Source organism: Mustela nivalis, assembly GCF_964662115.1.
Source record: "Mustela nivalis genome assembly, chromosome: 11".
In the NCBI taxonomy this organism is placed as follows: domain Eukaryota; kingdom Metazoa; phylum Chordata; class Mammalia; order Carnivora; family Mustelidae; genus Mustela; species Mustela nivalis.
In genome coordinates this window covers 75,585,028-75,597,348 of record NC_139030.1, presented here as the reverse complement: position 1 = coordinate 75,597,348, position 12,321 = coordinate 75,585,028, and the positions used below count along the sequence as shown (strand labels likewise).

The window sequence follows — 12,321 nt, the reverse complement described above, 5'->3', positions numbered from 1 at the left end:
ACCTGGGAAAGCTCCTGATCCTGGGGGACTGTCTGTCCCTGGGCTCCATTCCCTGGCATGGGATTTTCTCTGTGTGTTGCCCAGCACACAACCATACACCTAAATGCTATCTCCTGGGCCCGATTAGAATCCCATGGAGCAGAGCGCACAGACAAGCAGGCCAGTGTCCACTGGACATCAGTTGAGAGACATCTCCATTTCCAGTTCCAGCTCAAGGAGGAGACTGTCTGGTATGGTTTGTAAATAAAGCCACCCATTGGGTTCCATTCCGGAAACAGATTCCCTATTCTAGTAAGACCATTACCTAGGAGTCCAAACTGCAAAGAGGAGATTATATTTAAGATAAAGTAGAGGCCACGTTGCAAAGGAAGCAGGGAGATTTTTAAGAGCTGAAAGGAGCTTGGGTTAAGGAAGCAGCAAATCTGGACTTTAGTCACAGAATGGTTCTGGCATGGCGTGGACCCCTTTGGCTGGAGAAAGAGAAGAGAAGTGGGGCCAGAGAGAAGGGGGTCATGGCATTTGAAATCCAGAAGAGGCTCTAGGCAGAGCTCCCTGACCAGTCCTAGGGAACTTCTCTGTCACTCCCCTGTGAAGGTCTACACGATGACCCCGTCCTTGGCCTTGATGTCTGTAGGATCCCTGCAGGGAATGAGGGCCATTCCTGCCCCTGTGGGTGGGCTGAGGGATTCAGGCCTGAAGAGGCCTGGGGTAGCTCAGGGGGAAAAGAGCCCCACCCCGGGATTGCTGAATTAGGTAGATAAAAATACAGGACATCCCAGGGGAACCTGGGTAGCTCCACTGGTTAAGCATCTGACTCTGGATCTCAGCACAGGTGTTGATCTTGGAGTTGTGCATCTGAGAGGCCAGGGGGGCCAGGAGAAGTAACGGGGCTGGAGGTCTCTGCTTCCCAGTGCTGGTGTGCTCCAGCTGGACCACTCACGCTGCACCGCCAGGTTGTAAGTCCACCAAGTGGCCCCCTGGAAAGTTCTCAGGCTGTGCAAGGAAGCAAGTCCTCATCCGTCAGCTCCAGGGAGCTATCAGGAGCTAGCCTGCGCACGTGCTTTTCTTGGCTTTTTGGTCTAGCTCAATAAGGAACATCCTCAAGGAGGTTCCAGAAGCAGAGTTGACTGAACTCTCTCTCCTCCCCAGCCACCAGGGGCATCAGGCCAGGAGAATGGTTGCCAGCAGGACCTCAGGGAGAGGTTCGCCTGTCCTCCGCAGAAGTCCCCAGCCAGGCCCCAGGCGGTGGAGCAACCACCAGGTAAAGATGGAGGTTGTCCCAGGAGGGCTCTCTCTGGTCCAGCCTCGGACTTTGATCTCAAAGGAGTATTTCTCCGGGGCCTGAAGCCCTGTAGGGGGGTGGGGGGTGGGGGTGAGGTCATCACACCTGTTAACCTCAGAGCCCAAGGGGAGGCACCTGCCCCCTGGGTATTACCAGTTTTCAGACCGGAAGGAGAAGAAACTCATAAACATGCCCAAGGGACTTGTTTTAAGAACTGCAGGCTGAACACATTCATGGGGACCAGTGATTTGTAGTGACCTGTGAACAGTGTCCGATCCCAACTATTTGTTTTTGGAGAAGGTGGGATGGAGGGGAAAGACGGCGAACAGGATTAGTGAAATGGTTTGGCTCCGATGTCACCCTCCTAAACGAGAAACTGGATCCCACACAGAAAAAAAGGTATTTTCTCTTCCTCTGCACCAAATGAATGCGGCCTGGCCTCTGAGAGGTCACTTGGGGGTTCTTTAGGAGCTAGGAAGTCTGGATCTCCTTTCAGATCTGAGGCAGACCGCTCAGGGAGAGGGGCCTAGCCAGGGTGTCAGACCCAAGTCCAGGGCTAGGCTCCCCGGCTGCCCCCCCGCCACTTCCTTCTGGCCACGCGGTGTCCTGCAGCCGGAGTCGTTCCAAGATGGCGAAGCCAACCTCCTGCACGAAAGCCGTGGACCCTAGCCGGGTTTCCCATGGTGACACGCTCAGAGTCCCTGAATTAGAGGGGTTTTGCCTCCTCTAATCCTGTGCCTCCGCCTTCCTGTAGAACTGGGAAGTGTTGGCACAAGTGTGTCTGTGGCAAGCAGGACCCTGGCCGCTGGGGTGATGGCTGACCTTGGTCCCACCCGGAGCACTGTGGAACAAAACGACTGCCTCCCAGACCCCTGAGACCTGCAGCTCTTTTCCCCTCACGGTATGCAGGGCCCAACAGAACCTGCCCACTGGGCCTCCCCTAACTCAGGCCTGGCTGCCCTCCTTGCCAGCTCCACAGAGGGAAGCCACAGAAACAGCAGTTCCTGCTGAGTTTCAAGCCGCAGGAGCCCCTAGCTGCCAAGGCCGCCCCTGGACAGGCAGAAGGCCTAGCAGAGCGGGTTCCCACAGGGCAGCAAGTCCAAGAGGGGGCTGCAGCTTCTCCCCCTCTCCTAGCAGGCAGCAACCCCTAGCCTGCCTTTCCCATGCGGCTAGGCAGAGGCACTGCATACCAAGGCAGTCGGAGCTCCCAGGGGGCAGCAGAGCTCTGTGGGGTGGAGCCAGAGGACTTTGGGACCTGGACTGGGGTGGGGGAGGGGGGTCCCCTGACCAGCTGGGGACCCAGGGAGCCACCTCCCCCACCTGGCAGAATGGCTAAAGCTGTGCCCCGGGATTGGAAGTGCCCGAGGCCCACAGGCTGGCCCACAGGTCAGGGGTTCTCTGGCTCTTGGCATCCTCCTGAAGTAGGGGGGCTCAAAAGGAGAGACCTTGGAGGGCTGGGCCAGAGCTGAGGCTGGGCCCCTGCCGCGTTTGCCCTCTGCGCCCAGGTCGGGACCCAGAAACAGTCCCCCGTCTCAGCCAGGCCACACCTGCCCTCCCACCACAAGCACCGGGTCTGTGGCCTTCCTGAAAGGCAGAATTCATTTCTGAGGCTTACTAGAGACAGTCCTCTCTCCCCAGAGCAAGTGTTTTCAGAGCAGGGGACCCCCAAAGGCCCTCCTGAGAAACATTCCTCCTGGTGACACCAGTGGAGTGACCCAATTGGCCCTCCAAGGTCCTGCTGGCACAAATCCCCCGTGGGGTTTGATCCATGGGTGCTCTTGCTCTAATGGCTGTCATGTGAATTCACCTCTTATTTTAAGTCTGGGAGGAGTGGGGTGGGTTCTGTTTGAAGAAGAGGAGGATGGAAAGGGAAGAAGGAGACAGCTGGTCCCCCACCTTGCCTCCCCTCTGGCTATGTGACCACCACCTGCCACATTCCCTGAGTGCATCCCGCTGTCCTAAAAGATAAGGGCCATGGGGAGGGTGTCTGTCCCCTTGTCCCCACCTGGCACTGAGCAGGCTCTCAAAATCTCTGGTGGATGAATCAGGAGAAAGGGAGAGAGAATGGCTCTCTGCGTGGCTTGAGTGGGGGACGTTTGTCCCTCCGCTTTCCCCAGCTCCTCTCTCTCTCTGTCCTTAGAGTGAGGACAGCCCCTTGCCCCAGGAGACGCGCCAGTGGGTGGGCGCTGCTTGACTGACTGCCTGTTTCCCATGGAAGGCCCTGGAGCTGCGGGTGTGGGGAAATGGTGGGTTGAAGGATACTCTCTTCGTTTAACCCCAGAGAGGAGGTGGTTTGAAGACAACCGAAGCTCCAGCTCCACTCCACCGGCTTCCAGTCCCTGGTCTTGCTGGGAAATTGCCTTCCTAAAAGGCAGAGGGTTAAAGCTTCAGGCCCCGTGAGCCCACTGCCTCCATCCCCCTCCACATACCCAAGTGTTCCTGTTCCCGTGTTCCCTGTCTGCTTCTCAGAGTCCTTACCATCGAGCAGCTCGAGAACCATTGTGTTAAGCAGGGCCCTGCAGAGAGGAGCCCGCCCGACCGGCTGGCAGGCATTGGCCTGGCTGGTGCCTCCCTCTGTCCCAGGGAGCCACGGGGGAGCAGGTTCCCAGATCCAGGCCCGGGCCCAGCTCAGAAACAGGGTCAGAGTTTCTGTTGTGCCACCAACAGGAAATGACTCTTCAGCAAGTATTATGGCTTTTAGAACGTGAAAAAGAGAGATTTTACATATATCTAGGTATGCTTTATCTCCCCGCATTTGTCCCCAGAGGGCATGCGGCAGCTGTGAGGACCCCTCCAGTGCCTCCCACTATAAAAGAAACTGGAAACTGAGAACAAGCAAGTCAGGGGAATGAAGACAGGAGCCTGGCGTGTTCACGTGCACAAACACGTGCGTACGCTCGCACACACGTGAACTGTTGGCTGGTGTGTGTATTTGCCTTCATCCGGTGTCACCCCACGCCTTGCTGCTTTCTGGGCTGTGGTGTAGCGTGGACGAAATCTCCATGGCTGTGACCAAGACCCCTTGGCGAGCCCCGACGAGCAGTTCTCTGAGGGGACCCCAGAGCACACGCCATCTGTACCTTCCTGCAGACAATGGTCCCAGAGAGCTGAAGGGACACAGGGTCCCCCGCCCTGGGGAACACTCAGCTGGGAGATGATGACTCAGCAGCATTCCAAACACAAGTACAGATTAAATATCTCCAGAAGCCTCTGATTGCTCTTCCCCTCCACACAATGCTCCCATTGATGAGCTGAGATCATCTCCGTGGGCCCGGCCTCTCTAATAAATAATTCGTCTATCTTGCAGGCCACCTCCCAGTTTACCCATACCGTGAAGTTTACCTACTATTCAGCACCATTATTCCCATCGCAATTGACTTCCCCCTATCACAGGTCATTGCCGTCCTGAATCTCCTGTCCACGTGCTTTTCCTGCCCTGCCCTAATCCGGCCTCATTCCTCCTAAACCATCACCATTTCCTGGCTCTGGCCCCCTGCTGCTCAGACTGCTGAGCTCACCCTTTGAGGGGCCTGGGGGCCCAGAGGCCACACTGGCCAGCCCCCCCCCCCACCCCGCCTCACATGGTCCTCATCCCTACAGGAGTCAGGAGCAGTGATCAGCACCTTCAGTCAACAGCACCACCTGCTGCAGCAGCCTCCCACATGGTTTGGGCTCCACCAAGCCAAGGAGGGGCTCTTTGGTGCCCTCCAGCCCCAGAGAAGGAGCCAGAAGGAGCCCCTGTCTGAGGGTGCTCTTCTCCCCAGCAGCAAGGTTACCATGGCCAAACAAAGGTCATGCCCAGAGCCAAGAAGAGGCTGATTTTGAAGGTGTACTAGTCAGGGTTCTCCAGAGAAAGAGAATTAACAGGGAGGGGGTGGGCAGGAGGGGGTGGTTGTAAGGATTTGGCTCACATGATTGTAGACACTTGGCCAGTCCAAACTCTACAGGGTAGGCCCACAAGCTAGAGACCCAGGGAAGAGTTGCAATTGAAGTCCAAAGGCAGTCTTCTGGCACCATTCCTTCCTACTCAGAGGAGAGCGATCTTTGACTCTTCGTGCCCTCAACTGATTAGATGATACCCACCCACACTGCGGAGGTCAATGTACTGTGCTCACGATCCCCCTATTTAACTGTTAATCTCATCCAAAAAACACCTGCACATAAGTATCCAGAATCACGTTTGACCGGATATTTAGGCATCGTGGCCCAACAAAGTTGATTCATAAAATGAACGCACACACATAAGAGTTTTCATAACACATCGCCAAACCGCTCTCCCAAAGGTTGGAGCCCTTTTCTGGTTGCCTGGGGGTCGGGAGATTATAGATTCCTAGCCCTGCGACCCAGACCTTTTCTCCCTTCACTTCTTACCCACTCACCTCAGCATCCCCCATCCCCACAAGCTGACCTTGCTGCCCCTTGGCTCTAAGGCCCCGTGCAGTGAAGCTGCCCAACCGTCCCAGGCCTTCCCAGCTAGCTCCTTCAAATCTGGCCTCCCTGTCCCCATGACTCTGTGATGGACATCACTGGTGACCCAAGACTACCACCATGGCCAGACTTCCCTGAGAAGTCTGTGCTAGTTTCTCATAGTGATTCCTTCTTGAAATGTAAGAGGGCTATGTTTTAACTGACTGAGCCCCCCAGGTGACCCCAATAAGGCTAATTTTAAAATGGTCAAGATGGTAACTTTTTTTCTCTTGGAATTACTTTTATTTTTTAATTTTTTAAATTTAAATTCAATTAATTAACATATAGCATATTATTAATTTCAGAGGTAGAGTTCAGTGATTCATCAGTGGCATCGAACACCCATTGCTCATTCCATCATGTGCCCTCCTTAATGTCCATCACCCAGTTATCCCACACTCCCGCCCCTTCCCCTCCAGCAGCCCTGTTTGTTTCCTATGATTAAGAGTCTCTTATGGTTTGTGTCCCTCTCTGATTTCGTCTTCTTTTACTTTCCTCCTCCCTCCCCCTGTTTTGTTTCTTAAGGGCCATGTATGAGTAATAATCAACTGCTATAACAAAAATCAAAACATCAAAATTAGAATAGCAAAACAGGGGGGAAAGGTCATTTGAACCACATAATATTAAAAGAAAACTACCTTGGGGCACCTGGATGGCTCAGTCAGTAGAGCACAAGGCTCTTGATCCTGGTCTAGTGAGTTCAAGCCCCAGGCTGGGCATAGAGCTTACTTACTCACATACATACATATGTACATTGTTTTAAATAAAGAAAAATCATTTTAAACTTTAATAAAATGCTGTAGGGTTAAATCTCCCACATCATTTTTCTTTTCTTTGTTTTTTAAAGATTTTATTTATTTATTAAAGTATGAAAGAGAGCACTAGCAAGGGGACGAGTATCCTTTTCAATCTGGTATCTAAGATTTCCTGCCTAGGGCCGCCTGGGTGGCTCAGTTAAGTGGCTGACTCCAGATTTCGACTCAGGTCATGATCTCAGGGTCCTGGCATCGAGCCCCACGTTGGGCTCCACGCTCAGCAGGAATCTGCTTCAGGATTCTCCCTCTCCCTCAGTTTCTGCCCCCACCCCCGGCCTGCTTGCTCACTCTCTCTCTCTAAAATAAATAAATCTTTTTTTTTTTAATTTATTCATTTGAGAGAGAGAGATAGAAAAAGCATGAGTAGGTGGAGGGGCAGAGGGAGAAGCAGGCTCCCCACTGAGCAGAAAGCCCAACTCAGGACTCAATCCTAAGATCATGACCCAAGCTGAAGGCAGACACTTAACCACCTGAGCCACTCAGGTACCCTTAAAATAAATAAATCTTTTAAAAAAATAAATAAATAAGAGATGCCCTAGTGGCTCAGCTGAGCAGACCCGAGCGTCTGCCTTCAGCTCAGGTCACGATCCCAGGGTCCTGGGATTGAGCCCCACATTGGGCTTCCTGGCCAGCGGGGAGCCTGCTTCTCCCTCTCTCTGTTGCTCCCCCTGCTTGTGCTCATTCTCTCTCTCTGTGTCAAATAAATGAAATATTTTTAAAATAAATAAATAATCAACTAATTTTTAAAAAAGGAGATTTCCTACTTAAAGTATGGGCACTTTTTATGCCACTTTTCTCCTAAATTTGAATTTGGACATTTTTCAGATGTTTAAGTTTTATTTTTCTAATGATTAAAATATTCTCCCTGTAAAAAAAGAAGGGAGGGAGGAAAAGAGGGTAGGAAGGAGGGAAGGAAGGGGCATATGGAAATATAGAATTGATTCAAATAAGAAATTTCAGTTTCAGGGCACCTGGGTGGCTCCGTGGGTTAAAGCCTCTGCCTTCGGCTCAGGTCATGATCCCAGGGTCCTGGGATCGAGCCCCACATCTAGCTCTCTGCTTAGCAGGGAGCCTATTTCCCCCTCTCTCATCCTGCCTCTCTACCTACTTGTGATATCTGTCAAATAAATAAATAAAATCTTTTAAAAAAGGAAAGAAAGAAAGAAATTCCAGTTTCCTTCCAGGTCCCACTCCCCAGAGTCAAAACCCCCATTTAAGGGGCCTACGATTGACCTCAGCACAGCCTCCCTTGCAAAATCATCACAGCTATTTGAGAGACAGGTGGGGAAACTGAGGCTCTCCAAAGGTCGGCATACTTGCATACGTTCAGTCACTAGCTGGAGGTTCGCAGAGCCGGACTGAGGGTCTGGGCCCTCCCAGGGAGCATAACCCCTGCCCCCCGCACCTGCCTCCACTTCCCACTCTGTGTGTGCACACAGATGCACAGGCATGCTCCCCACACCGTTCACCGAGGGGGCCTGACTCACTCTCCTAGCTCAACAGCTGTTTGGTGCACACCAACTGTATGAAGCCCACGGACTAAGGGACCCGCTTAGGGCAGGGGAGACGGACCTGCCATAGACAGAGCGCATGCCCAGCTGCTAGCTGAGCCGATGTGTCCAGTGAATGTGTCCATTCACTGGGGATGGCAACCCCGAGTGACAGCCTGGGACTCTGGTCTTTGGAGTTACAGTCAGGAAAATGGGCGTGTAGATAGCAGGGACCCCAGAAGTCGAGGTGGGAGCAAGGTGTAGACAGCTCCATGACAGCCATACAGCAAAGGGCTGGGCAGGGGGGAATCCCACAGAGCCAGGCCCCCACTCCTAGGACTTCTTGTCTAACGGTGCAAAGCTGAGGGTGCCAGCTCCAAGACTAGCCCACCGCATCTCTGGGAGGCCACCCTTCGGGGCTGGCAGCCTGGTGGTATATGGAGAAGAGCTGGCTAGGAGATCCCACTGGGCTCAGATCTTGGCCTCACAACCTGCGCGTTACGCGTGTGGCCTTGGGAAAGTTCACAAACGTGGGGCCTCAGTTTCTCCATCCGAAAAATGGGGAAGTAATGCCTGGCCCCCCCACCACCCACAGGAGTGTTTGGGGGCTAAATGTCACCCTCTTTGCGTGGCCCTGGCCACCACATCTAAAATTAGTTTTCTATTGCTGCTCTAACAAATGACCTCAAGCGTAGAAACCTGAACAGACAAAGGTATGGCCTCACAGTCCAGTTGGTCAGAAGCCCCACACCGCTCTCATGGGGCTGGAATAGAAGTGTGCACAGGACACACAGCTTCCCGAGTTCCATGGGAAAATCTTTTCTCTGCCTTTTCCGGCTTCTGGAGGCCGCCTGCCTTCTTTGACTCCCGGCCCCTTCCACCGTCTTCAAAGCCAGGCAGGCAGGCATCTCTGTGCCCTTCTTCACAGTCATGCTCCCTTCTCTCTCTTCTTCTGCCCCCTCTCCCACTTTTCCTTTTTGTGATTTTATTTGTCAGAGAGAGGGAGAGAGAGCACAAGGAGGGGGAGCAGCAGGCAGAGGGGGAAGGGGCTCCCCACTGAGCAAGGAACCCGATGTGGGACTCGATCCCAGGACCCTGGGATCATGACCTGAGCCAAAGGCAGATGCTTTACCAACTGAGCCACCCAGGTGGCCCTCCCTCTCCCACTTTTAAGGACCCTCCTGGTTTCCGTGGGCTCACCCTGATAGTCTAAACTCCCTGTGGCAAAGTCAGAAGATTTGCAACCTCTGTTCCACCGCAGTTACATTCTCCTTTGTCATAAAAGGTCCCAGGGAGTAGGTAGGACAGAATGGGGGACAGTTACTCTGCCAGCCACACCTTCCCTGGCCATCCTACCTCACACTTCAAGAATCCCCCAGGCTCCCAGTCCCCCTTCTCGGCTTCATCTCCTCCGTAGCCTTCGTAGCCTTTAATTCCCCTTTTTTTTTTTTTTTTTTAATCTTCCTCCTCCTGTAGAGTGTGTGTTCCCTGGGGGCAGGGATGTATGCCCCCGGGTGCCCTGCCCTACCCCACCCCTACCCTGTGCCCAGGGCCATGCCTGTCTGGCCTCTTGGTGCTCAGACAGGGAGTTCCTTCCTTCTCCTGCGACTCCCCTAAGTATGCAGTAGCCCTGACTATAGACTGTGTGTTTCCTTCCAGGGAATTTACATCAGCCTTCCCCTGCGAGCCCCGGACCCCCAGCACCCCGGCAATCCTGGACCTGAACCCACCCAAGGCCAAGGCATCCACTCTGGCCCCTCGGTTCTCTCCATGCGGCCCCCAGCAGGCCAGCCGCCCTGGCTCCGTGTTGTCCTCCACCAGGGGCTCACAGAGTAAGTCAGACCAGAGGGCAGGGCGCTGTGTTTGTCTGGGCCCCACAGGCGAAAGGGAAAGCCAGGGCCCTCGCCAGTGTCTCCTCCTGCCCTAGAAACCAGTTCTCCACTCATCTTCCCATGTATGCCATTGCCATGAGCCTTGGGGGCTCACACACAGCCCAGCAGATGGGGACCATCTCTGGGCAGTGTCACTCAGAGCAAAGACTCCCCCACCTCTGTGGTTGCCCCTGGAATCTGGACCTGCCTTCCAGTGGGGGGCAGCCAACAGCTACTCAGGCAGCCTGGAAACCAAACCCGAGCAGGTGCCTTGGAGGCGGCACCCCAGTGACTGAGGGTAGGGGGGCCCTGGGGGCCTCCCTCCTGCCATTTTAGACACTGGAGAGACCACTTCCTCTCTCTATCTCCTCCTAGCCTGGGCCAGTTGGCCACCTCCTCCACTCCACAGCTGAGCCTGGACCTTTCTAAAGAGTCTTAACTAAAAATAAGGGAGAGAGGCCTGGCTGGTATAGTCAGAGGAGAACACGACCCTCGATCTCAGGGTCGTAGGTTCGAGCCCCAGGCTGGATGTAGTGATTACTTAAAAATAAAATGTTTTTAAAATAAATAAATAAAAGAAATCAAAATAAAGGAAAACAAAAGTGAAAAAGAGGATGTCAAGCAACAAAAAAATCTGTCACACTCAGGATATATGCATTTCTGCCACTGTACTGCCCCACACTCTCCCTGCCCCCATCATTTCCTGCCAAAGCCCCGGGCATTCTGGTCAACCCGAGACCTGCTGGGCTAGCCATGTGGTTAATGGGCCGTGCCTGGAAAGCCGGCCCAGCCCTCCCTCTTCTCCGGAGCCTCTCTGGGGGTTAACACGGAGCCACGCCCCAGCCCCTGCTACCCTCCCTGCCGTCCCCAGCAGCAGTGCAGCTCCTGCTGCTGCTTCACACGGGCCGAAGGAAACCCCCGCAGGTGCCAGGAGCTCATGGCCGGAGAGAGGTGGCCGGGCCCAGCCCTGGCGGGCAGTAACTGCAGCAGCAACAGCCGGGACCCTGCGGGCTCCCCCGGGCCCTGCCCGTGCCTGATAGCTCAGCTAGCAGCAGACCCGTGTCCCATGGCCTCGACAAACAACAAAACCATTGCCCGAAAACTCAGCGAGTACCCCCCGCCAAGCTGCCTGCTTCCTGGGAGGAAAGAGCATGGCCACGTGAGGCGTGTCCGGGCCGCAGAGCCAGTGACCTGGGGGAAGGGAAGGTTCTCTGTATTCTGTCTGCACAGAGCCAGCTGAAAGAAGGGCCTATACGAGACAGAGGGGACTCTGTGCGGATGCCGCCTCCGTGCTGGCAGCTGGCGCTGGCTTTTCTTCTCCAGGGAGCCCATCTTACAGGAAGTGAGGACAGTTCCTTCCCCGGTGTCACCATCCCGTTGCCTGAGAACCAGCCAGCTTCCCCCTCTGGCCCAGCAGGCAGCTGCAGGTGACAGATGTGGAGAGACAGTGGTCCACAAGCCCCCAGGTGGCTTCGGGACCTGAGGCAAGGCTGGCTGTCCCGGCAGTCCCCTCCACGGGCTCCTGTCTCTGCCCATCTCAGGTTGTCCCCTCACGCACAGAGGAACGTGGCTGGTAGGCAGCATGAACCCCACCAGTGAGCTCTTCACCTCAGGAGCCTGTGCAGAGGAGGGGGCGGCACCTGAAAACCCAGCCAGGGAAGGCAGGGGCAGACTAGGCCTCGTTGAAACCAGCACTCCTCTCTCCAGTCAGCTGGGAGAAAAACTGTGGGGACTTAGGACAAGGGACACCCATCCTCAAGCCATATTCCGGAGCACCAGATCGGTTGTTCTCGTCCTCTTTTGAAATCTGGTAAGACTGTGATCTAGTCCCAGATACAGCTTGGAAGCCACAGCTGCTCTCGATCTTCTGCACACGTGTTTTAAAGTCCTCCTAGGGCTGACCGTGTAACCCACTTTCCTCTAGTAAGATTGTAAACACAAGAAGCTCCGATGGCAAAATGACTAGTCCCCATTGGGGAGGATTGTGCTGGCCCCTTGCGGAGGGTGACGTCAGAGCCCGTGTCCTAGGACAGAGCCAGCAATGTCACCCAAGCGAGGAGCAGGATCTGACCTCTCCTGAAATAGGAGTATTTGAAATAAAAGTATCAATATTTAGATGGTACTTGGGTGTGGTATGGGCTGTGTGTGTGTGTGTGAATAAAATTGGGTATTATCCCCCAGGCACTCCGTCTGCCCTGACTATGCCCTTAGTGAAGACATCTTTGTGGTCCAACAGGACAAAAATAGAAGATAAGCATTGCATTTTCCAGTGGCCTCCTCACTCCTCAAAAAAGCCAGCAGAGGGGGTAGACCGAAGAACATTAGAGCAGGCAAGTGGCCGGGTCACCCCCAAGATGTCTGTAAACCCATCAGAGGCTAGGACCCTGGGTTAATCT

The 12,321-nt window shown here is 54.3% G+C and overlaps 1 protein-coding gene across 1 annotated transcript in view; it reads left to right on the top strand.

Moving 5' to 3' along the window:
• The window catches only part of ARMC9 (armadillo repeat containing 9), an 83,597-nt gene extending 71,550 nt beyond the window's left edge, over positions 1-12,047 (top strand). Inside the window, exons 9-11 of the mRNA XM_082690685.1 lie at positions 1,150-1,261; positions 9,714-9,886; positions 11,249-12,047. Coding sequence (XP_082546811.1) covers positions 1,150-1,261; positions 9,714-9,886; positions 11,249-11,271 — 308 coding nt within the window. The 3' untranslated portion in view covers positions 11,272-12,047. The remainder of the gene's footprint in view (positions 1-1,149; positions 1,262-9,713; positions 9,887-11,248) is intronic.
• The last annotated feature ends 274 nt before the right edge of the window (positions 12,048-12,321 follow it).